Below are 24922 nucleotides of genomic sequence, written 5' to 3' on the forward strand. Positions count from 1 at the left end.
AAAGGTTACATCTTTCAGAGACTAAGTTTCATCTGTAAAATATAATTTCTTTACCGAAGTTCCCATGCTTGATACCTGCAGCCGTTTTTGTCTAAGCCACACTCTCTGGGTCTCATTTAACATTTCAACACTTTATTTTGGACTTTGAAGGCAACATTCTGGATCATGGCACATTGTTCCTCACAGCTGAAGAAATAAAAGTCACTAACCTCTGGGTTTAACATGGATTCTAGGTAGAGTGGACTATAAAGGACTCAACTGTGAAACTGGCACAAATAAAATGGTGATTAATTCCACTTGGATTCAAGGTGACAGACAGACAAAAGAAATTAAATATTTTAAAATGGGGAACAACAACAATGAAAAGAAAGGCAAAACTCACACTTATGATTAAAGCCAAAAGACTAATGCCAATTACTTTCCGTTCAATTGGCCATCAGTGGGATTAATGAAAACAATACATAGATCTTTAAACATTAAAGCGATCTGGTGTATAATAAAACCTCAGACTGTACAGATTGATCATTTAAATCCTCTGATTTCTTACAAATGTACTCATCCACCTCCCGACATCCAGCCAATCAAACGACAGCTTCCTCACACAGAGTGAAGTCATGGGCCAGTTTGGTATGAGGTCATCACAGTGATAGACGAAGATACAGAGATCTCTCATACAAAATACAACCACAAATACCCATTAATATTAACGGTGATAAAGCAAACATCAGCAACACTGCCCCCCTTCCAGCGGCTTCATCGCCATCGGTCCGTCACGTCTCTGAAGTCCAGCGACGCCGTTCGGTTTCCAGACAGGAAGTCAGTCTGATCGTCGCCGAGTAACTGATGAACTAAAGATTACACATGGGCCGCGAACGCAACACGGGGTCGTGCAGAATCTAAGACACTAAAACAGCGGCCAACCTGGAGATTGACCTGATTAACCTCTCCGTATCACCACCACCGGTCCTCTTCGCTCCTCTACCAGACCTCGCAGGGCTTCCCGGTGTTCATGGGCGTGCCCTTTGGACAGTTGAAGTGGCGGCTGAAGTCCGGAGAGTTGGCCAGAGTGCCGATGACTCTGTATTTGGGGGGGCTGTGAGGGTCAGTCACCAAGCCCTCGTGAGCGCTCTCTGGTGTTCGAACCGAGCACCACACCTGAAAGACACAGTGTTGGAGATGGTTCATAGGTCAGGACAATATATCCAACCTCAGATGACCAGCATAACTTGTAACTTGCACTTGTTTTCTGTTTGACTTTCTAACCTCTCACACTGTTCTTAGTTGACGTTGCCAACTTGGGACTAACTTCATCCTGAACCACCAGGGAAAAACTCCAGAATCCTGTTTGTGGACTTCATTTTGCTTTTTAACATGTCCTCCACCAGATGCTCGCAGTACCTGACTCCACCAGGCTGGGAGCATCTGCTCCTGCATAAGAACCATCAGGATACTCCTGGGGTCTGTTCTCTCCTCACTCTCTCTCTGATTGGATCTCAGCAGACCCATCTGTGAAACTCTTAAAGTTGGCAGATGACACCTCCATCAGTCGGTGATGAGTGCAGACTAAAGGTGGATCGTCTTGTCTACTGTAGATCACTTCCCATTGTCGCTAGGATCTGACCCTGAGATCCAGCAGAGACTAGACTTTCTACAGCAACTCAAGAATTCAAATCTTCGACAGAGGCTGCCGGTCGTCTCCTCCATAGTCATTATTCATTATTGTTCATCCATCACTGTGTGGTCTGGATTGTCCACAAAAATCATCCAGACTGCAGAGAACAGTCAGATCTGGAGAGAGGATCATCTGGACTGACCTTACCACAATCCAGAACTTGAACTGGTCTAGTGTCAGGAAAAGGGCAGCTAGCATCACTGCAGACCCCACACATGTTGGACACAAACTGTGTAGTCTTTTACCTTTAAGGCAGTGCTGCAGAGACTGCAGCAGTCTCTGCAGTTTATACTTGTCTCTTAACATTAAGAGACAACTATAACCAAAGTCAAATTGCTTGTTTACATCCACAAACTTGACAAATAAATCTGATTCTTATTTTATTGATGTTTCTGAATCTCTCTGAATCTCCCAACACAGAATTTCAATCAAATTAAGGACTGGACAACTGTGACTCCTTTCATTTTCAGTCAGTCATTCTGTTGTAGGTTTTTTGCCGAGTATCAATACCTGCATAACTTAATTTTACTGGAAAGATAAGCAAATTTTTACTGTGTTTTGGAAGAAACTCACCTGAGCAAATCCTAGAAAGAAGAGCTGGTCGTTGGTTAGGTTGACGGCAGGGAGTCTCTTTTCTTCTCCATTTTTCTGGATCCATGATCGGTATGCCTTAAGAAAAATCAACATCAGCTTAGAGATGAAGTCAAATACAAGCATGGACATTAATAAGAAAACTCAGCGGTTTGAGGTGCTTGTAGTAGGTACATCTTGTGCGCATACTAACATGATAAGCTGCTTTCAGTCCGCCGTTGTCAGCAATGTTTTCTCCTAGCGTCTGTTTTCCGTTGATTGGCTCTCCGTTGACGGTGTAGTGGTTGTACTGTTCCACCATGCACTCTGTTCTCTGACGGAACGCCTCCACTGAGGAGTTCTGCCACCACGGCCTCAGGTTCCCCTCTTTATCATACTCCCGACCTGATGAACAAGAAGATGGTCTCAAATAGCCTGGTGTTGCATCAGAACTCTAAAACACAACATGCACTCTGAATCAATTTCAATCATTTCAGACTAAAACTCATTCTAAACTTCAGCATTGAGGGCTTGTTCTTCTTCCACAGGGCTCCATATTGGGACCATCTACGTTGCTGCCAATGGAGACACACCAAACTTGGCTACAACCAAAGGTATGACAGGGTCCAGGTGGCATGTTTGTCCTGTTCTAGTTCCAAACATCTCAGAATGAGGGTTTCCTCACATCTCTGAATTTCATATTATCCATCAATCTCCTCAGGGAACCAATAAGGACTGCATGAAGGGAGATCCAACAGCCATACCCTCTTCTTCCTCAGTTGAGGGTTTGGGATGTGGTCAGACTTTCATTGGCATCTGAATGACCCAATTCTGATCTTTTCATGAATCCAATAGTCTCAAAGTGTCTGCAGTCTGAATGGTCATGTCAAATTCTATCCAACTTACGTTATTGATGTGAGACATGAGACAAAATTCTTCACCAGAAGAAACCAGATGCAGTAAATCCAGACACAAACAATTTATAATTATAATAATTATGAACTTAAGAAAAAAATCTCAATGACACGCATCACATCCCAATCCCACCACTCCTGGTCCAACTCCACATCCAAACAGACTTCTCTCCAGAAGCTGAAGTCAATGCTCGACTAAAGGCCGTTGCCGTTAGCTGGGCTTTCTTTTTACCCAGTTTCCTTCATCTTGTTCTGATCTGTTGACCATGCTGTCGGCTCCCATTGCTGAATAACTTTAGAAATCCATCCATTGACAGTAGCGTCCATTATTACTGCCGTAAAAAAGCGCTGATGTGCGACATCTATGGTTGGTGGGTTGTGGGTTTGCTTTGGGGTCATGGACTCTTCACACAGAGGTCTGATTACGGCCGCATATAATTAGTCTGATTGACCAAGCAAAAACAAACAAATACAAAAATTGGTGCCAGGAAAAAATTGGAATTGAGCATCAAGACCTGCAGTATGGACATAACCATAGTGAAGAAGTTCTCTCTGATGATACCACAGCCTGAATTGCAGGTAAAGATATTTCTTTTCAACTACCATCAGACTGCTGAAGTGGAATATTGATCAACAAAATTGATGTGCAATTGCTTGATTATTTTGATGATGGCATTTGACAAAATACAATGTTTATGCATTAGTTTGTCAAATACATTATGTTTTTTATGAGGTTAATTTGAACTGTTGCTGAAATGTGCTATAAAAATAACTGGACCAGCACAGAAATGTGCACTATTCTATAGATCATAATGTTCTACAAGTCTGTCAATCATGTTCAAATATTCATTTCTAGAGGTTTTGGGTTTAATATTTGTGTTTTTCATATTTTTATGTGAGCTTGTGCATTTCATCTGCACTGTCTGAAAGGGTGCCAAATCACTCGAATAGCAACTTCCTAACTTTGGCCACCAGATGGAGCTATTCGTCCTTTTTTTTTCTTAAATGTTTTTACTTGAACTCTACTTACATTATTAGGACAATATGCTCCAAGAAGCTTATTAGAATATTAGAAATTGATAATAATATTGCAGTTACAGTCCAATCATGTCACCCTCTGGTAGACTTCAAGCTGGTCACAAACCTGAGCTGAGATGGTTAAGAATTGCCTTTATTGAGATCTATCTGGATTCAATCAGCAGGGCCTGTAAAGATTAAAGGAGGCTGTTATTTTAACATGTTAAAGCTGTTCATTTTCCACCTCGGCCCAACTGTTCCCTCCAACTGAAAGGCAAAATCCAAGCTGCCTTTTCTATCCAAAGTTTTGGAGAAAGAGGTTTTTAATAGACTCCTAAAAGTTTTTAAAAATTCGTGACATGTATGAGGAGTTTCGTTTTTAATCTCAGCCCTTTTAAGACTTTTTAACAAACATTCTTATAACTGAAATCTCAAGGGATTCTGACATTTTAGTGCTTTTGCAATATGTTCTGGTTAAAACATATTGCTATTAAAAGGTACAACTCTTTCCTGTGTGGGTCAGACCTCACAGGCAGGAGCCTCTCTGTTAATCTAAGGGCTTGTTCTTCTTCCACAGGGCTCCATATTGGGATCATCCCAATATGGCTGCCAATGGAGACGCACTGAACTTGGCTAGAACCCAACCAGACAATAACCGGCTACAGTGAGATCTGACAATGGAGAACGGACTAAAGCGTGTTTTGGTATCGTACCATGGATGCCCTTTTTCCTCAGTCACCTCTTTTTAGAGCAATAAAGTGAAAGGACAATGTTTGTGGAATATTTCTAAGACATACAGGGGTTCAGAGAAGCCCTCACATCAAGTAGGTGCCCTTACCCTGATCATCAAAGGCATGCGTAAGTTCGTGACCCATCACAACCCCAATGCCGCCAAAGTTCAAAGATCTGAAAAACAAAAACATTTCATTCAGTTTAAAATATTTCGACAACAACCAGAACAGAACATGAACTAAAATTCTGAAGACGGGTGGATGTGGAGGTAAACGGACTTGGGGTGGTCGTGGGCGTAGAAAGGAGCTTGCAAGATCCCGGCAGGGAAGACGATGCCGTTCTTAGTGGGCATGTAATAGGCGTTAACTGTAGGAGGAGTCATGCTCCACCTGCAGGAGGAGAGGAGGGCAAACTGGAGTTAATAATCTGTCTGGTTTCAAACATTCTTCACTTCTGCAGAAGCAACAGTGTGCTGCTGTGTTTAAGTCCAGTTCTTGACCAAAACATCAGGAGATGGGTTTACAGACCTTACAGATTTTCTACAGAGAGGCAATGCCTTTTGATTTTCTTGGCTCAACTAAAGTCAGATCCTGATATGATCAGAGAACAAAGGCTCATTTCTCTGAAATGAGACCGGTTTCACATCAGCACAATGCTTTGTTACCTAGAAACCCAAGAACAGGGTTGTGGTGACCCATGAGATGAACTGAAACTGTGACTCTTCACATCGCGTACATATTCTCAGTCCAGTTCCCGCTCCCATTCCTGGCTGGTTGCGTTTGCAGCCGTTTGTTATGACAGATTTAATGCATATCAGTAAACAGTCATCTCCACTTAAAGACTACAGATACAAATAAGAATTAAATCAGGTTTTGCATAAAATGTTTTTTTTGTATTGTTCCTACTTTGCTGTTGAACTGGAGTCAGTCTCCGAATAAGTTAAACAATCTGCTGGGAAAAGACTCAGCCTACACAAAGCGTGCTCAGGTTTTATCAAGTTGCTTCATAATTTTCGGCCGGTGAAGCTACATGGTTGGGTGAAACTGGGTGAAAGGAGGATCTGAAAATGTTCTGTGAGGTGCGCTTCTGGGTTACTGGTCTTTGTTGGGAGTCTTCCTCAGCTGGTCGGCCATCACTCGGGCTGAGAAGTTGTAGAAGTTCAACATGTTCTGGAAGAAGCTATCGTCCGACACCTCATACTGAAACGGAGCCAAGATGAAGTAATGACACATCTCCAACAGCAGGGGGCAGAGGAGGTCCACTTTAACATCTGAACCAGAACATGAGTGAGCCATGTTCTGTCCCAACAGCCGTCACTCACCCCGTCGTAAACGTCGTCCAGCTCTTTGGGATCCAGGATGAACTCTGGGAAACCGATCATGTCGTAGATCGCGTCTGCCTGCGAAGAGACACAGATGCCACCAGTACCTTCAGGACATCATGTCTCCATGACGACAACTCATCAGGCAGGCGTCATCAAGGACATGTCTGAATGTTGTTGGTAATCCTAAGACTCGACCCACGTACCTTGTCTTTAGCAGCTTGTCGCGTCTCATCGTCCATCCAACTGAGACGGTCGAGAGAGTATTTAAACGCAGAGCGGATCTCGTTGATCATCTCCTCCGCCTGACGGGAAGAGAGCTGAAGTTAACCAGGTGGGACCTCCTGGACCAACCAAGGCTAAGGCAACACAGGGACTTACAATCTCTTTGCTGTGCTTGTCAAACGTTGCCTTGACGAAGAGAGCGCCAAGAGCGAAGCCCAGAGTGTCGTCGGTGTTCCCGATGCAGGTCTGCCAGCGTGGGGTGCAGGACTGCAAAAAGATGACCAGTTACAACCGGCTGGAGCCAACAGAGGCCGACCGCGACCAGCTGAAGCCGACCACGTCCGGGTGGAGGTGGTGCAGCAGTTACAGGCAGTGAGAGAGAAAGGTAGGGGCAGCTGAATGATGTTCAGCCAAACCAGAGGTGAGGCCAAGCCTGCCAGCCTCTAAGAGCCATTGGCATGCAGCAATGAAAGAAGAATCCAGTGTCCAAAACCAGTTTCAACAAAAACATTTTTCACTTTGAACCACAAATGTAAAAACCCAAATTAGACAAGAATCAGAGTCCATTACAGAAGACTATCCCCACTGATGGACAGGAGAGGACAGAAGAGACCATTAAACCAGGGTGAGCGCAGCCAACTTGGTGAGTTATATCGGTGGTTCAGGTGATGACAACCCACAGCCCTCAGTGGAGGGCAGCTGGTCTCGGTTTGTTTCTCGAAGAGGTTTCACCTCCATCCAAAGCGCTTCTATATCAGGAAGAGACGAGTTAGTCGAGTGACTTCAAAAACCCAATTAGTGTAAGGGTCTGAACAGCCCAATCCAAGACCAAAACTGAAGAAGGTTTCATGATGAGAACCATCTTCAGGAAGACCAGTTGCCTTCCATGGAAGCTTCAGTGATTCCCAATCATCCAGAGGAAGATGATCCTCAGGGCCTGAGAAAAACGGCTTCAAGAGACATCGGGTTCAGCTGCAGCAGAAATGTAGGCCAGTGACTGTTAAGACCAACAGCAGACAGGAAGAAAGAGGAAAAGGTCATGTGGACTGGTTCTCACAGGCTAATGAGGTAAAAGTGACCGTTTCAATTTAGGAACATTACTTAATCCAAGGCAGAAACGTCCACCTTCAATAAGCAACTGAAGCCCAGGGGAAGGAATGTGTGCTGAACAGTTCCAATGTTAGATGAAGCACTGAACAAAGTACCAGCTCCACCGTTGGCAGATTAGAGGAAGTCTACCCACCACTGCTGAGGACTTTATTTTGATATTACCATCACAGTTTAAGAAGGTTGGAGCTAATTATTTACCACAGAATCAATAAACACCCTCTCAGACTTTCACACAACTTTCATCTCTGAAATTGAGTTTAACTCCTGATTTCCACCAAGAGCAGAGCTGAACCAGTGAGAACCAGTTACAACAGGAGAGAATCAAGTGTCCCCAGTTAATACAGAACAACTGAACCAGTTGGAACCATCAACACACACAGGAAACCACTTTAAACCAGTTTGGTTTTTCCAGTTCAAAGCCCAGGGATAAGGATTACCAACCGTGGGGATTCCTACCTCCATCTGGAAGAGACAGGGCCGTCAGCAGGTGAACTGAGCTCAGGTGAGGCGGCGTTAGCGTTAGCAGACGTACCTTCTTGGTGCCATAGAGACTCTCCAGCAGTTTGTCCTGAGCGTTCTCGAAGCGCTGATCCAAGGTGGCGACGCCCTTCTGGACCAACGTCCACATCATGTAGTTGTTCAGCAGACTGGAGGCAGAAACAGGAGGGGGAAGGTCAGCGACTGAAACAGTGAGGGCCGCGACGCCATGAGGGCCGCAAAACACTGGAAAATAATAATTTTAATCATAAATTTAATCTGTTTTTCAATCATTATTATAAAATATAGTTTAAATAATTTATCAAAGATGGAGATATAAGTTAGTAAACCTGTACTGTCCCTCAAAGGGGAAATTTAAGAAACATTTTTTTATATTTCCATTGTTCTGATTGGCTGCCAAATTTATTAAGATGCTCCTCAACCTAGAAGTGGAAAACTAAAGTGTAGAGATTTTAAAAATGATGGGATTAATCTAAAAATATTACATATTTTCTTATCAAGACAAAATTAGTTCTGCTAAAGCTAAAGCGCTACATCAACACGGTACAACATGGTCCGATTCAACATCAGATTAATAAAGTCTTAATAAAGGTACAAAGCAGCATTTGTGCTAAATGGATGTAACGATCAAAACAGTTAAAAGTGAGAAGAAAAAACCAGCAGATTTAAATGTTTTGCACATATTTTGTCTGTGGATCAGAAGCTGTTGTGAGTGGACGTGTGTGGTCTGGTCAGGGGGCCGGGCCCTGCCAGGACCGGCAGCTGATACCTGCGGTCCGTCTTGTTGATGAGCTCGGACACCTGCTGCAGGTACTCTCTGGCGTACAGAACCACAGGCTCGGTGTCGTTCAGGTCCAGAGGAGCCAGGGAGAACGTCAGGAAGTCCAGCCAGTCCACAGCTGGAGCCAGCAGCTGCAAAACAGCAAGAGGCCACACTCAGCACTACGTTTCCCACGAGCCTCGGCTGCAGGGCGCCATGGAAACCAGACATGACGCTGATCCAGACGGCGCCCCCCGCAGGCAGAGACGGGCGTAAAAATAATCCCGCTGAGGCAGAACCTGAACGTTCAGAGAAACGCATGAGAAGGTTTTCTGCTGTTTCCCACCAGCAGGAGGCAGTAGAGCTGGACCCGACGTCAGACAGGGCAGCGGCCCAGGGCTGCAGGTTTTTGGGAGAGGTGGTCGCATAGACTTTTTAAAATTTTATTTATTTATTTTAATTGTTTACAGATGCATGTTTTGCAGTCAGGTGACTATTACTTTAACTGCAGTATGTTACTTATTTTAAAAAATGAGTTGTACATATTTGTGGAACCTGTCACCATCTGTGATAAAGTAAAAACCTCAGGAAGCCATGAAATACGAAGAAAATCCCATCTGGAGATTTTAACACCATTTTAAGACCAACACTCTGAACCGTGAAAAAATATCAAGGACATTGAACGCCAACACAGTTAGCAGTGAGAACATGAAGTTGATTAACAGCACTAAGCCCCGCCTCCTGGCTCTGATTGGCTGATTTTGGTGCTTTTCTTCAGATGGCAGCAGCTCAGGAAGGAGATCAAGCTTTTCACAGATCATTTGTCTCAAACTATCATAAAATCGTTTCAGTTTGAACAAATGTGTAAAAACATTATTATTATTTATTTATTTTTGACATATTTTGGGATTGCTATGAATGTAAGCAATATTCAAGCATTTGAAAATTATTAAGTTATAATAAATTTCTTTGGGAACAACATGGAGCTACAGGCTACAACAGGGTTCTCAAAGTGGGGGTCGGGATCTCTGGTGGGGTCGCAAAACAACAAGTGGAGGGTCGAAAATCAAATGTCTTAAATAATGACCAATAATATGCCTTCTAATAATTTTTTAAAATAAAAAAAATCACTTAAAAATACTGACAAATATCTACATTTACTTTTAAGTAAATAGAGGGAAATAACTATTTGCACTTTTTGTGGGTCAGATGCTGAAATGTGACGCAATTAATCTCCCATTCATCCGTTCAGACCTGCTGACGTAGAACATCATTTACATCAATGTTCTGTAATTTGAATTAATAAAATAAGTTATTTAGTGGCTCACATTCTTGTTAGAGGTCACATGACTTCTGATAGATAATCGATCGCAGTTGTTTTTTTCCTTGAGCTTCGTTGATGTTTAATCCCAATATTCTGGATTATTCTGATGCAGGAAGCAGATTAAGAATCAAATCTGATCAGAATCTGCAGGTGAAGCAGCAGCAGCACAGTCCAAAACAACCAAACCGACTCCAGCTTACGCAACAAGCTGTTATCTAACAGATACAGGCGCATAGCAACGGCTCATGGCAACAGTCGCCATGGTGACCCTGAAGCATCCGCAGGCCTGAAGGACAGAGGATGCGACGCGGCGCAGAGCTGAAAACTCTCTGCTCTCCCATCAGATTAGATTAAATCCTGCAGAGATCAGAGGGAACAAACACGACCTTTGACCCCAACCAGTGGTGGCTGACACATTGCTTTTCATGGAGACGATATCCGACCCAGATCAGAACTCAGTCTGTCACAAACACGAAAAAAACATTAACTGGTCTATTCTGACTTACAGCTGCTGGAAAAAAAACTAAATATAAACTGGATTATATCAGATCAGTTCCACTGCGGTCCAAACTGAAGCCACAGGAGGGCACTGGTAAATATTTATAGAAGGGGAAAGTTGAGTGGAAGGAAAAAGTGTGGTAGGAAAAGAAGCAACAGGGATAACCACAGCCTTGAGAAGATTATTAATCAAAATCCTTCAAGAGTCTGATGATTGTTCATAGAGAGCTGCATTCAGGCATATTCATAGAAAGATGAGTGGAAGGAAAAAGTCTGTTGCAGCCTTCAGCAGCAAAATTCATTCCAGAATCTGGTTGACCTTCAGCAGGACTGGACTCAGAACCTGAACCACAGGACAGAACCAGAAACGGTCCAAAGTTCTCTTTCAGGTTATTTAGAACCAATCAGAACAAGGTCTCTTACCTGCAGCTCGGCGATGGTGACCTTGTGGTAGATCTTCTCCTCGTCACGTCGCTGGTCCTGTGGGACGGTGATGTTGGCCAGCACCGTCTCAAACTCCAGGATCTGCTGCATCTGCAGCTGGGTGGCGCTCTTCTCTCCGCCCAGCAGCGTCCCCAGCTCCACCATGTAGTCCAGATACGCCGCCAGCACCTGCAGGGCACAGACGGACCGGGTCACCAGACCGCAGGCGGACCGGGTCACCAGACCACAGGCGGACCATACCGGGCCACTGAACTCACTCCTGCAGGGAGCCTCACCTTTTCATTGGCCGTCTTGTTAAGGTAATAGTCCCGGGACGGGAGGAAGAGCCCTGATTGGTCCACCTGGAGAGCAGAGCAGCAGGTGAGCTGTTTTACCTGGAGGTCAAGAACTTGACGGTCTGAATGTCTCGAATGGGAACAGAACCTGGATGACGTTACTGTTGGAGTTCTTGGGATCGGTGCTGACGCCCACGCTGAAGAACGGCTGGGCTCGGTACGGACCCGACACCATCTTCAGAACCTCCATGAAGTTGTCTTTGTCCCACGGACCCGTCATGTTCCAGCCGCCGATCTGCAGACGGACCACAGGGTCAGAGGTCAGGACAGCTCTGGCAGACTGCGGTGTGTCACCACAACACCAGGGTGGAAAGATGGCAGCCACTGTTACTTGAAGGGTAAAAGGTCATCTCCATAACGACTGAAGACCATCATCCTCCAGAGAGGAAGACTACTGATCTTCCTCCTATTCAGGAGGAAACGATCTTCATGGAGGTCAAGTGGGTCGTAACTTTAGTAATGCAGTTACTATGGAGACAGTTTGAATGGGCGGTTACCAGGGGTGGGCACCGCTAACTAAAAGGCTAGCTGTGCTAACCCTTGAGAGATAATCATAAATATTTCCTCTGCTAATGCTAACGCTCGCTTCCAACATCGCTAAGCTCAACCACATTGATGCCAACTAGAAAAATTTATTTAGGGAAAGCGAAACATTTTCAAAGTTAGCAGCAGCGCTAAGATAGAAAAACCAGAGCTAATTTTTAGCCTAAAAAAATTATCCGGAAAAATGTACTTAGCGGAAGCTAATTGTGGTAAATATTTTTGAAGTTCTCAAAATGCTGACAAACTTTCTTGCTTAGCATTTTAGAATTTCCCCAGAATTTTTTTAGAGGATGTAAATGTGGTAAATTTACCACATAGGTGCTATGCTAAAAAAATAGCTCCTCTATTATTAGTGGAGCAATTTTGTATTTTTATTTTTTAGCTTTAGAATTTCTCCAGGAAAAAAAACTATTTAGGAGAAGCTAGTAGAGCTAAATATTTTCAAAGTTGGAAAAGACAATAAGCTAAAATTAGTTCTGCGCTTATTATGGGAGCTAATTTTAGCTTGGCGCTTTAGATTTTACCCATAAAAATTAAATTAAAGTAATTCAGAGGAAGCTAATATTACCAAAGTTAGAAAGAACACTCATATGTAAAACAGAAAAAAATTAGCTCCGCTGTTAGCAGAAGTGCGCCCTCCACTGGCGGCTACCTTGGCTATCAGGTCTATGAGCGGCTGAGAGCCGAGCTCCTCGATGCGCTGCGTGTTGAGGCAGGACAGGTAGTAGGACTGGGTCTTCCTCTCAGCTTCACTGGTGCCGTTGAACGTCCCGTTCTCTGCACAGGAGAAGAAAACCCGTCAGTGTGTTCAGCTGGTTCTGGCCGGTTCTGACCCACTGTTTTTATCTCATTTACCCAGCAGGTGTTTGAGCAGCGCCTGGTTCTGCTCCCAGATGCTGTTGAAGGTGGACCAGCGCGAACGTCCGTCCGGCAGCGGGTTCTTCCTCATCCACCCGCCGCAGGCGAACTGGTAGAAGTCCTGGCAGGGGTCGGCGCTGCGGTCCATCGCCTCCACAATCTGACTGGCCACTGTGACGCACGCCTCCGACAGGCACAGGCCCCGCCCACTGTCTGCAAGACAACACGGAGGGCAAAACGGTCACGGCTCAGAAGAGGCTGAACCCGAGGGAGAGGAAGAACCACGGAGGAGAACAATCGGAGGATGACTGAAGATACAGACGGGTACCACAGGAAAGAACCGAAGAGGTTCGACAGGAAACAGGATGTTCTGCCTGTGATTGGTTCTTTTTCGTCCAGGGAATACTCTGATTGGATGTGAGCGGTCTGTCTGTGCTCAGCTGGTGGTGTGGCTCCTTTACTTACCCTTTAAGTTGTAAACACAATTTTAAAAAGTTGCTTTCATGTTAAAAACACATGAACACTTGCGTATTTTTGGCCCTAATGGCATTCCAAACGTAAGGAGCAAGAGCATTAGAAAGGAGGGCAACATAAAAAATGTTTTTATGCTAGACGTCGTAAAATATGATGAAAATCCTGTCATAACACCATGTTCTGAACAATAAAAAAAAAGTACAACAAGCCTATAGTGACAAAATTCACCACTTTTACCACCCGCTCAATTAAAAAGTCAAGTAAAAAATGGCAGTTTGAAAATCAGGATTCCATAAAAATAATGCCAAAGTCCAATTTAAGCATTTTTACACAATTTTAAGACCAACCTTCTGAACTGTGAAAAAAATAAATAAATCATGCTTTTTCTGAGCATTGAACACTGTTTTTATATCTGAAGGTGTACTGCAAAACAATAGTGCCAAAAATTACCACTTTAGCTGCCAAATGTGTGGCTAAAAACATACATAGAAAACACAGGACAACGTAAAATATGATAAAAATCTCATCAAAACGACAAAAAAAGCAGCAATTATTCAATTGATCCATTGAGCACTGTCACATGTAAAAAAAGGCGTTCAATGCTCATAAAAATTAAATTAAAGTAATTAACTTTAATAAATCCACCGTTCAGAATGTGGTCACAATATTTTATGGCCTGAACTTAGAAAACAGTTTTTTACCTTCAGTTTTTAACCAACCTTTGGTAAAAGTTGTGACTTGTGGCACCTTTGGCTTCCCAAAGGTGAGCATTAGTTTGTCAGAGTTTAACGATCGCCAGAACACACATGGAGTGAGAGTGTGATGTTTAAACGCTCAGCTGAGGGAAAAGCGAGGGTGTTTCAACGAAGAGGCGACGCCCATGCTGTGGTACGGAAAGAAGAAAGGAGCAGAGAAGAGGAAGGATGAGAAGATGGAACCAAAACCAAGAATAGGAGGAGGAAGAGGAAAAGAATCAGGCGTGGGAAAGAGAGGAGATCAGTCAAGAGAGGAAAGGAGGAGGCAGAGGAAAGGTGGAGACCGGAAAACAAGGAAGCTTTAGGAGGAGAGCATAAGGGAAGGGAGGAGGTGGAAAAGAGGACAAAAGAAGGAGAAAGGGAGGGAGAGAGAGAGAAGGGACCAGTTACCTGAGCTGAATCCCAGCCCCAGAACCACCAGGCAGGCGAACAGAGCCAGCAGGGCGGCCAGCAGCATGACGGAGAGCAGAACCTCCAGCTGGGTCCGCCGGCCCAGGATGTCCACACCGCCCTTCCTGAAGCCCACCTGGGACACAGAGAGGCGGCTTTACCTGGAGAACACCTGTGCAGTCTACCACGGTGTGCATTGTAGATAGAAAAAGAACGAGGAGTACATTTCTGCGAAAAAAACTCAAAAATGAGAAAAAGAGTTTCAAAAGCCAAAAATGTCCTAGAAAAAAAACTCTCAGAAATATTGATATAAAACTTAAACAAATATTTTAAAAAAATTGTGGAAATTTCTGAGTTTGAAAAGTTGAAAATTTGCAAGAAAAAACCCTGAAATTTTGAGATCTCAAATTTTCTAGAAAAACAAGAAAATTTATGGAGTTTAAAAAAAAAAAATCTAGAACATTTCTTAGATTGATCTAGAAATTTCTGAATTTTTCAACTTTTCAAACTCAGAAATTTCCAACTTTTTTTCTACATAAATTCTGAGATTCTGGGACACCAACCTGTCCCACCTGATCTCCAGATCCCTTCCTCTGGATTTCCTCTGCAGTCAAACAGATTGGGATCGTGACAAACTGCTGACTGAGCAGAAACCTGCAGGATGTTCTGTTTGGTCCTTTTGGGTCGGGAAGCGTCAGGTTTCTGAGGATTATCTTCTGCTTTCTTTCATCCTGATGGGATTTGTTTATCCCGTTTCTTCTTTCTTTTTTACTTTACCTCCGCTGTTAAAGCTGCAGGTGAGCGTGTGCTGTCAGGTTTTAAATAGGCCACGCCCACTCGTTGTGACGTCACAGCTCTGCTCCAGGTGGAGCTCATTTGGATTTTCTCTCCTGCTGCTGATTCCTGTGTTTCTCGTCCCGACTTCAGGAGACGATGGAGTTAAAGCGATTAGAGTCTCTGGGACAGAAAACACTCGGCGCTGTAATCACGCTGATTCGCCTCCACAGACTCATTTCCTGCAGCATTTAGTCAGAGCAGCTTCGGGTTTCTTCAGACTCTTGCTTTTATTCTGGGCCAATTATACAGGAATGTTTTCCTTCCCTCTGACCTCCAGCATAGGCAGAAGCTCTGAACTCAGAATGATTCAGCATTGTGTTGATAACTGACCAAAGTTTTCAGAAAAATGATTTTATCTCAAGAGCAACTGGAAAACAGAGTCTGCTGGTCTTAACCCAGTCAAAATTACCAAGTAGAAATCTACCAGGGCTACCATTTATATTTAGTGTTTTTAGTTAATCTAGTTAATCTACAGCTGCCTGGTTTACTGAGGTTAGCTTGACTGATTACAGCTGGGTGTCACTTGGTTTCGCTTAGCTACGATTAGTTTATCTTGGTTTGTTTTTTTATACTTGTATTATTTTAGCTCAGTTTAACTAACTTTTGTCTTGCCTTAATTTAGTTTGACAGGTTTATTTAGGTTTGGTGCAGTTTAACTACAGTTATATTAGTTTAAGTTTAATTTATCCAACCCTAACCCCATAAATTTATCTAACTTTATCTGTATTTAGCTTGTTTTAAATTTACTTTAGTAAGCTAAAATAATCTAATCGGTTTAGCTACCTGAGGTTAGCTTAGCTGATTTTAGCATGGTGTAGCTCAGATTAGTTTATCTTGGCTTACTTTAGCATAAGCATCTTATGAATGTTAGCTTGATTTACCTGTTCATATCAAACCTAAGCTAACATAAGCAAAGATAAGTTATCTTACTTAACCTTTTGTTAGCATAGAGTAGCATAAAGCTATAAAACAGTGAATCTGTCAGCCTGCCATTTTTAGAAAATGACAGAAGCCAACCATTAGTTTTTTAACTTCTATTTTTCCATGAATGTCTATATATTTTGTTTAGTTTGTAGTTTTTGTTAAGCTAACTGGCCGATCTGTCGTAATCACTGTTGACAGCTGATTCAACAATAAGGCACATCTCCAAAGGAGGTTGGATCAGGAGGTTTTTATCGGACTGAATAAAAGGTTCCTGTCAAATATTCCACATTTTTCCATTTTAAAAGCTTCTTTAAAATGTTTTGTAGACCACATTGAGTGAAACCCAACTGAGTTAAGAAAAGATTTCAGCTGCAACCAAACACACAAAGAAGCAGCAGCTTGTGTGGAGGATGCCTATAAAACTGAAATTACACAGATTCTACCTAAACCTTTGTTGGGAGAAACTGTGTTTTCATTTAACCGCCTGTTTTCCTGTCAGGATTTATGATTTTCTTCTCTCTCTCACACAGAAAGCGTGTTAGTTTTCATGGCCTGGCAGCACTCCAGGCCCCCTGCTGTTACTCTGTGTTGGTGGCTGTGGCCCCCTGCTGAGAGGCCCCCAGCTGAGGGGCCCCTGCGGAGCTTCCTCCCTGCGAGGCCCCCGTCCGTCCGGTCAGGACTTCACCTGGATGCTCACAGGATCCCCTGCAGCCTGGCTGCTGTTTGTTTGTTTGTGCGGTGCGTTCACTGACCTCCACTCTGTCGGGAGACGAGGCCGCCTCGGCCGGCGTGTCGGAGCCCTCTTCCTCCTCCAGTGTAGCTCGCTTGTAGCTGGACATCTGCAGGGAGACAAACAGATCAGATCAGACTCGGCGCTCCGCTCCGGATCGCGGTTCGGATCGATCCGCTGTCGGTTTGCTTCAGGCGGGAAGCTGGATCGCTCCACTGGGACTCGAACACATCGTCCCAAACAAACACTCTGGATCTCTGGTTCAGTTTCCAGTGCAAATATCTCAGTTTAAATAAGATCAAACCAACTTAAATTAACTTTTCAGCAAGATGTAGAACTTTGTTTTAAGTAAATAGTTCCTTAATATTAATATTTAAAAAGTACTAGTTCTACTGGCAGATTACTTCACCTGGAATACATTATTCCATAAATGGACAAAAATCTGTGGAACCACAACCTTTTCATCAAAATTAATAAATTATTTACTATCCTATATATGTATATATATTAATTGTAGTTTAGTTTTATATTTGCATTAGAAACCAAACAAACTTGGTAGGATTTTGTGTTTTTGCAGTGTTGTCAGCGTTTCAACTGTTTCATGTCTCATCTACGTTTAAAGGGCAGGTTGTTCCAGGTGAAGCTTTTCGTTTGTCCTCCATTCTTCTTAAAAATGGAACAACTGTAACTCTCACTGCTCAGGCTGGGCAGTAAAAAAAAATCTTATTTATTCATAACGATTTTAATTAAAATCAGAGCTCCAGAAAAACAGAAACTTCTCCAGTGAAGCTACAGGAAGCCCCTCAAGCTGAGAGGAAAACACAGAACAGGTCAAATAAAACTGAATCCCAGCTTTTCAAATCAAACAACCCGGCCGCAAGATTTTAGTTTATCTTTATAAGTTCACACAGTTCTTGTAAAAAGTGTCCATCACCTTTTGTTGCTTCCACAAATCAACAAAGCTTGCTTCTTATGACAAAAATGTGTTTCTATTCACCAAGTTGCATTTTGAGTCGGAATACTCCAGTTAAAGATTGATCGATCACTAAATTAACTGATGATTATTTGAATAAGTGATTAATATGATTAATCGCTCTGAATCAGTCACAACCTGTTTTCTTGTCGGCTATCAGTTTGTTGTTGCTTTCTTGGCTTTTTAACTCTATATGTGAATATTTTAGCCCTGTGTGAAGCTGTGGCGGCGGTGAGCGGCCTTGGAGGCCTCGGCGGCGGCAGCAGCTCGCAGAGCACACTGCTGCAGCAGGTCCTGCAGAGCACACTGCTGCAGCAGGTCCTGCAGAGCACACTGCTGCAGCAGGTCCTGCAGAGCACACTGCTGCAGCAGGTCCTGCAGCACAGCTTCCCGTCGGCCTGCAGAGCGTCGGTGTCCTGCAGGAAACAAAAGGTTTCCAACTGTTTCCTTCCTCAGGACCCGCACTGAAACCTGTCTCCCTCTCTCTCTCCTTTTGTGTCGCTCGCCCCGCTGTGTTCTCTTTAATTGATGACGCACGCAGAGTGGGGGGGTCAGCGATCAGGTTGCCAGGAGATGGGAGTGTGTGTTGTCTCTCCCTGTGAAGCCTGATGTCATTGTGTGTGTGTGTGTAATTAGATAATGTGTGTGAATCATCTCCATTCAGCTCTAATGGAGTCCTCTGCAGCTTATATAACATCTGTCTGTCTGCTCTTTTGTCCCCTGCCAGCCTCCATACTCTGACCTGAGACAAACACTCAGAGCGAGACGCTTCGTCTTTCAGCCAAACGGCAGAAAAAACCCAAGATCCTGCAGCTCCGAGATGTCGGAACCGGATCCATCAGGTTGTGGTGCTAAACATCTACAGGAACCGAAGCTGGGAAAATGTACAGATCCACCTTCAGAGGAGGAAGAGAGCCATTGGAAAAAAGAAGTCCTTTTAAAATCACAATTCTAACTTTTTATTTCAGAAGACTAAAGTCAAAATCTTGAGTAAATGTGAAAAAGTCAAAACTCAGGAAAAAAAAGTTAAAATTCTGTGGAAAAGTGAGAATTCCCTTTTCTCAGTGACCCTAACCCTCTTCCATATCCATCCACATGTAAACTCTATGTAATATCACTAATAACGATCATTAATAAAATCTGACATAAGTGGAGATTTGAGAATCCTTCTTATCTGCGTTTACGTGTCTACGTTGGAAAGCAGACATGTAGAGGTCCACGTATACAGTCTGCGACAAATAATGCACCACTGCTGATGTCACATATACAACCATTGTTGACTTCCAAACCGGTGAGACCGACTGGGAAGAAGCAATGGCGGTAGTGGACGATATTCACAGAGAAAAACACACTAATGTCTTGGATGATCTCCGACTTCCACTGGACTCCTTGGTGGTTTGGTTGAGCAACGTGACAACACGCAGCACACCAACCCGTTTCACTCACCACCACTCAGTCAGATGGGAAATCTCACAAAACTCCTCAAGATCAAACGTGAGTTCAGCGTAAACAAACATGGCCGCCCATGGTGACAATCAGTGGACAACAATACAAAGAGATCTTGGATGATCTCCAACTTCCACTGGACTCCCTGGTTCGCCATGGCAGTTGGTTTGTCTTTTTTGTGTTTTGGATTGTCGTCCATGTTTCCGTCTCGCCATCTGATTGGCTACGCATCACATTCAACAGGCTGCATTCTCGTTTGACCTTGAGGGAACAATACATGCTGCAATATTGGACCAACGTGTTGAATATTCCTGATTTTAGATCAGAGCGGTCCCGACATCTTTCCTAGCAGACCAGATCACTCTGAACACACGGCAGGAAGATCTAAGATCATCTCTTGAACAGAGTGAATGAAGTTGTTTTTGCCAGTTTATTCATGGCGTTTACTTGTTTGAGTCGAGCTAATTAGTCTGTGAATGTAAGAGACCTGGTTGGGCTTCATAGATTTATAAAAGTTTGAAACAGCTAGCTTAGAAACCGGGTTCAGGTTATCCCAGCACCACGCTAAGTCATCAACATCTCTGTTGCTTTATGACATTAGCCTAAATGCTATGTGCAGTAAGAGATGTTAAAGGAAAATACGTAAACAAAGCAGTAATGCTTACAGCTTAGCTAGCGTCACGACACGTTCCCCAACGTGTTGTGTAACTCCCACTGACACAGGCTGGTTTCCCCAAACTGGCAGAAATGGGCACCAAAGTTCAAAGGTATCCGAACTCGAACCAGTTCAAGAATGAGTTTGTTTAGTGGAAATGTACGGAAGCCTTTAACTACCAGATACAGGAGCAGTATGTCATTATAACTAGATTTATATCTTTATTTTCCAGCTGTGGCAGTTAAATGCTTCCATAGAAACACGCTGAGAGTGCTTGGCCAACATCAGTGTCTGACCTCAGAATTGGACAGAAACTCCTCTAAAACCATGTCAGCATCCCAGAGGAGATGAAGCTGTTCACATGTGTGTGAAGGCATACGAGCAAATGGTTCTGGTTCTGTGTCTAACAGTGGATCTGAAGAGAAGCTGTGATCAGAACCGGTTCTGAAGTTGCAGCTGAATGGTTCCCGCGCTGCTCTCTGGCTCTGTTGGGAAATATTTTTCTCTCATGGAGATGAGTTTTAATATCATCACCAGAAGCAGACGAAGCTTGATTAGATTGAGTTTATTAGCGACAGTCATGGGTTTATATGTCCCTGCTGCCCCTCCGGTTCTGATGAAACTGGTCCCAGTTGGTCAGTAAGTGTTCGGTTCATTTCCTGAACCTGCAGGCAGAGACTCGTTGAGCCGGTGGAGTCGGCGCCTGAACGGGCCCGACAGGTTGTTCCGGTAAGCTCCGCAGGTTCCTCTGCTCTCAACGTGTCGCCGAGCACCGATGCAGGAAGTTTCATTTCCTGCTGGGGACAACGGCTTTAATTAGCAGAAACTCCAGGGAGCGCCGCATCTGAGAGGAACGCATTAACCTTCTGACCCGACGGGCCTCAGGAGGGAGTTAAAGCTCCTCCTGGGGGTGGGGGGGGGCACAGCAGCCAGAAAGTATTCCTACCCTCTCTGTGACGCGTTCACCAAACCTCAGAAACCAAAGCTGACCTTCTTTCTGCAGAGAATGAGTCAGACAAGCACAGAGAAAGTTTCCAAACCCTGAACTGAACTGTGAAATGGAAGTAAAACAACATTTTTAACGATGTGTAATCTGAAAAGTGTGGCATGCATTTGAATGAAGCTCCTTTTCCTCCTGACACCCCAAAATAAAAAATCCTGTGTAATTAATTTCTAGTTCACATGGCAAAATAATTTAGCAGATTTTCTCCTAAGGACGCCCCGACCATCGCGGTGCTGTGGAGAAAATCTGAAGATTTTCCTTCTGCTGAACGTGACGTTTAGCGAGAGCTGGGCAATATTTTTTTTCTTGTTTTCTTTTCAAGAAATGTTTTCAAAAAGGTGTTTTATTAATTATTCCTTCTGTGAGTTGAACATGGACTATTAATGTTGGTCTATGATAATGTTTGTTATGAGAATAAAGTTACAACATCTTAATGTCTTAAAATGAAGTGGAAAAAGTCACTTTATGGAGAAAATAATTTAGATATTTAAGTTTTTAGTTTTTGTGTTGGGGTTCTCATAGAATTACTAATTTATTCTTCTAATATTACGGCTTTATTATCATATTAGTATGACTGTATTTTGTAACAAAAACACACAAAACAAACTGTAGTCTGTCTTTAATACTCCATCATAGAATTGACATGAATTCAAAGTCCAAATAAAAATAAGCTGTAAAACATGCTTATAAAGCAAGATGGCCGCCCTGGGCATGATGACATCACTCAGATCTCATTGGGGCAAAAAACACAGATTTTAGAAAAATTAAATGTTTGAAAACCAAAATATGATTAACTGATCAAATTGATTAATCGCCCGGCCAATCAGAAAGTGAGGTGACGGAAACATGGTGGACGTCTTTGTTTTGTTTTTTCCCTGTTAAATATCATCCGACTTCCCAGTCAGCCATTTTGTTTTCCCTGAACTCACGTTTGGAAAATCATCCCAGAATTTTTAAATCTTTCCAGGGATTACAGACATATCACCTGATAATTAAATCCAGCCTGGCTGTCTGAAGGCCTCAGAGGTTCAGAACAACCAGCATCACCACAGTGGTGGCTGCATCATACTGCGGGACAGGGCCAATGGATGGAGCTAAAACCTGTTAGAGGCTGCAAAAAGCCTGAGGCTGGGCTGGAAGTTCGACTTTCAGCAGGACGACCAGCCAGAGACATTATGGGATGGCCTAGTCAAAGTACAGACCTGAATCCAGCTCAGAATATGTGCAGAGGCTTGAAAACAGTTGATCTCAATCCAGTCAGACTCAGCTGGACTCACAGAACGTTCTGATAAAACGACGGGTCATCCCATCTGGTCGAACACAAACAATTAAAGAAAAACCCATTTCTGCTGCTGGGAACGTTTAATGGAAGGAAAAACTCATCATCTCAGTTTGTTTATCCCGTCCTTTGCAGAAGGATCAAAGTGACGCAGTGGGTTTTCTGTCCCTTGAGCTTGTCTGCTCAGGCTGCTGGACAGAACTTCAGCCGACCCAAACGGGTCCAATGAGCAGAACTGGAGAGACCTGATCCAGAAGGTTCTGAAACCAGTCAAAGCACTTCTTATTTGGCTGCTATAAAAATAACCAGAACACACTCATATTTATGTTTTTCTCCCTGAGAAAATGGATTTTTAACTATAGAACCAAATAATAATCTAAAATAATTTTTAAACCGGTTAAAATTAACAACCAGAATCCAGCTGAGTTAGACCTGCACCAACGTCAGGACACTAAATGATAAACAAGCTTGCCGTATTTGGAGCTTTCCTTTAGGGTGGAAATCTTGTTGCCACGAGCAACAAGTCCACCGTTGTTTATCTTTTAAAAACAGATTTTACACCAAAACAACTCTCAGATAGCATGACTAAAATAATTCATCACAACTTTATCGGGGCCCCCAGTACGTTGAGGCCCCCGGTACGTTGGGTCCCCGGTACGTTGGGGGTCCTGGTACGTTGGGTCCCCCGGTACGTTGGGCCCCCGGTACGTTGGGTCCCCCGGTACGTTGGGGCCCCCGGTACGTTGGGGGTCCCGGTACGTTGAGGCCCCCGGTACGTTGAGGCCCCTGGTACGTTAGGGGTCCTGGTACGTTGGGGGTCCCAATACGTTCTGTGTCGTCCATCTTGGACGAGTCTCATCCGCTCCATGACCTGCTGGCCGGAGACCGGAGCAACACAAAGCGCCACAGAAAGTCATTTCTGCCTGTTGTCCAAGTCTGTGCTAATTGATTAAATATTTTTCCGCGCTCATTTATAGGTTATTTATTGATTAATATATTGCATGTGATTGCTTGTTATTTATTTATTTAATTTTTTTTGTTTATATCCAGTCATTTTGAACTATCACTCTTAGGTGTATATATATATATATATATTTTTTTTTTTTTTTTTTACAAACTTTGTATTTATTACCTGAGATGGAATAGCTTTCAGCAAATAAGCAATTTCCCCTTAGAGATCAATAAAGTATATTGTATTCTAAACGGCGGTTGCAGGAATATTTACTTTAACAGGCCGTTTCTGCGTCCATGATGGATGGAGATGGCTCTGTTTTCTGCATCGTCTCCGACCGTTTAATGAACTCTCTAAGGAGTTTTATTTCTTCTAGCAAAACAGGATTTTACCATTTTAAGCAAAATTTTCAGCTCCTTTACATCAGAGGTATTCAACATGGGGGTCGCAGATGTACAACCGCAGGCGTTGAGAAATTTTTGTTATGAGACACTTTTCATGTTTTTCTTTTAAAATTTGATGCTATGTCCTAAAGTACGGACTAGCATAGAAATAAAGTATTTTAGTGTGAAATGAAAACATCCAGCGAGTGAAAATCTGTTCATTGTGTTGAAAGTTAAAAAATATTACAAAATAAAAGTTTTTTCATGTCCGTAGGCCTCTTATTAATGTTTGTAATAAAACCATGAAATAATGAAAAGATGTGTTATTTGTATTAAATACACAATCACAACACAGTTTTAAGTTTTAATGCTTGATGCTCCTGGAGTCCCACCTGGCCGAGTGTTGGGACTCCTGGAGTCGTTCTGCATCAGTTACTGCCAACAGCTGTTTTTATTCAGATCAACTTCCTAGGAGGTTCTGGTCCGGTTTGAAACCAGCAAAACTGGTCTGTCTCAGAGTCTCGGTCCAACCTGGAAACCAGCAGCTGGACTTCCTGTGGGAATGTCCACCAGAACCAGAACCAGAACCCATTCTGCTGAGGAGACCCTGCAGGAAACCATCCCAGCATCACTTGAGACTCTGCAGAAGAAGGTCAAGCTCTGATCTGACGTAATCTAACTTCTCAGTGACGTCACCAGGAAGGTGATCACAGGCCGGAAGCTCCGCGCTAATCAATCTCAGTGACTGACAGCTGATCAGCATCCTCAGCGCGTGCGCTGTAACGGTCACGCGGACCGGTGAACGCGTGCGTATCTGAGTGTGCGTGTGCGCGCGTGCCGGTGTGCGCGTGTGCGTGTCTCTCACGGTGTTCCGGAGGTCCTGCAGCGCTACGCTCATCCTGGAGCTGCGAGCCGGAGAGCAGCGCGCTACGGCCGGCCCATCCTCCCCGGGCTGTCCGCTGGCTCCGCTGGGTCGGTGTCCGCCGCTGCCGCTGGATCAGAACCGGGACCGGGATCGGGATCAGGACGGGTTTCTGCTCTCTCCTCTCCTCTACCTCTCCGTGACTCCTCAGACCCCGCCCAACATCCAACCAGCCGCTTCCTCTCACAAACAAACACACCCCGAGACACACGGGGACTGACGTCATCACACGGCCTACGTCACCTCCTCCAGCTCCCACATCTAGTTATCCATCTATCTATTCTGGTTCTGGTGGGTCCTCAGCAGAACCTGAAGTTCTGTTAGTTTTACTCTCGAGCAAAAAGATGTAAAGTGAGATTTATCCTTCATTCTGCTGGT

General features: G+C 43.7%; 1 protein-coding gene and 1 long non-coding RNA gene across 4 annotated transcripts; one reads left to right on the plus strand and one right to left on the minus strand.

The window, feature by feature from the left end:
* Positions 1–115: 115 nt before the first annotated feature.
* On the minus strand, positions 116–24520 carry ece2b (endothelin converting enzyme 2b). Of its 3 annotated transcripts, XM_007570648.2 has the most exons (20): positions 24488–24520; positions 16954–17040; positions 14441–14576; positions 12819–13034; positions 12616–12740; positions 11509–11655; positions 11361–11426; positions 11065–11253; positions 8829–8971; positions 8094–8208; positions 8018–8023; positions 6608–6718; positions 6433–6531; positions 6227–6304; positions 6001–6104; positions 5184–5294; positions 5012–5079; positions 2457–2647; positions 2246–2341; positions 116–1155 (listed from the first exon to the last, which is right to left on the minus strand). In XM_007570648.2, exons 1-20 carry the CDS (start codon positions 24518–24520, stop codon positions 979–981), a joined length of 2298 nt encoding a protein of 765 aa, XP_007570710.1. In that variant the 3' UTR covers positions 116–978. The 3 variants fall into 3 exon arrangements, with proteins under 3 accessions (XP_007570710.1, XP_007570712.1, XP_007570711.1); XM_007570650.2 differs by lacking the exons at positions 16954–17040; positions 24488–24520 and adding an exon at positions 15004–15280; XM_007570649.2 differs by lacking the exon at positions 8018–8023 and having other exon boundaries at positions 979–1155.
* On the plus strand, positions 18259–19058 carry LOC107838497 (uncharacterized). The gene is made up of 2 exons (XR_001664571.1): positions 18259–18336; positions 18632–19058. It is a non-coding gene; the product is annotated as an uncharacterized LOC107838497 (long non-coding RNA).
* Positions 24521–24922: the final 402 nt, after the last annotated feature.

This window comes from Poecilia formosa, unplaced genomic scaffold, assembly GCF_000485575.1.
Source record: "Poecilia formosa unplaced genomic scaffold, Poecilia_formosa-5.1.2 Scaffold265, whole genome shotgun sequence".
In the NCBI taxonomy this organism is placed as follows: domain Eukaryota; kingdom Metazoa; phylum Chordata; class Actinopteri; order Cyprinodontiformes; family Poeciliidae; genus Poecilia; species Poecilia formosa.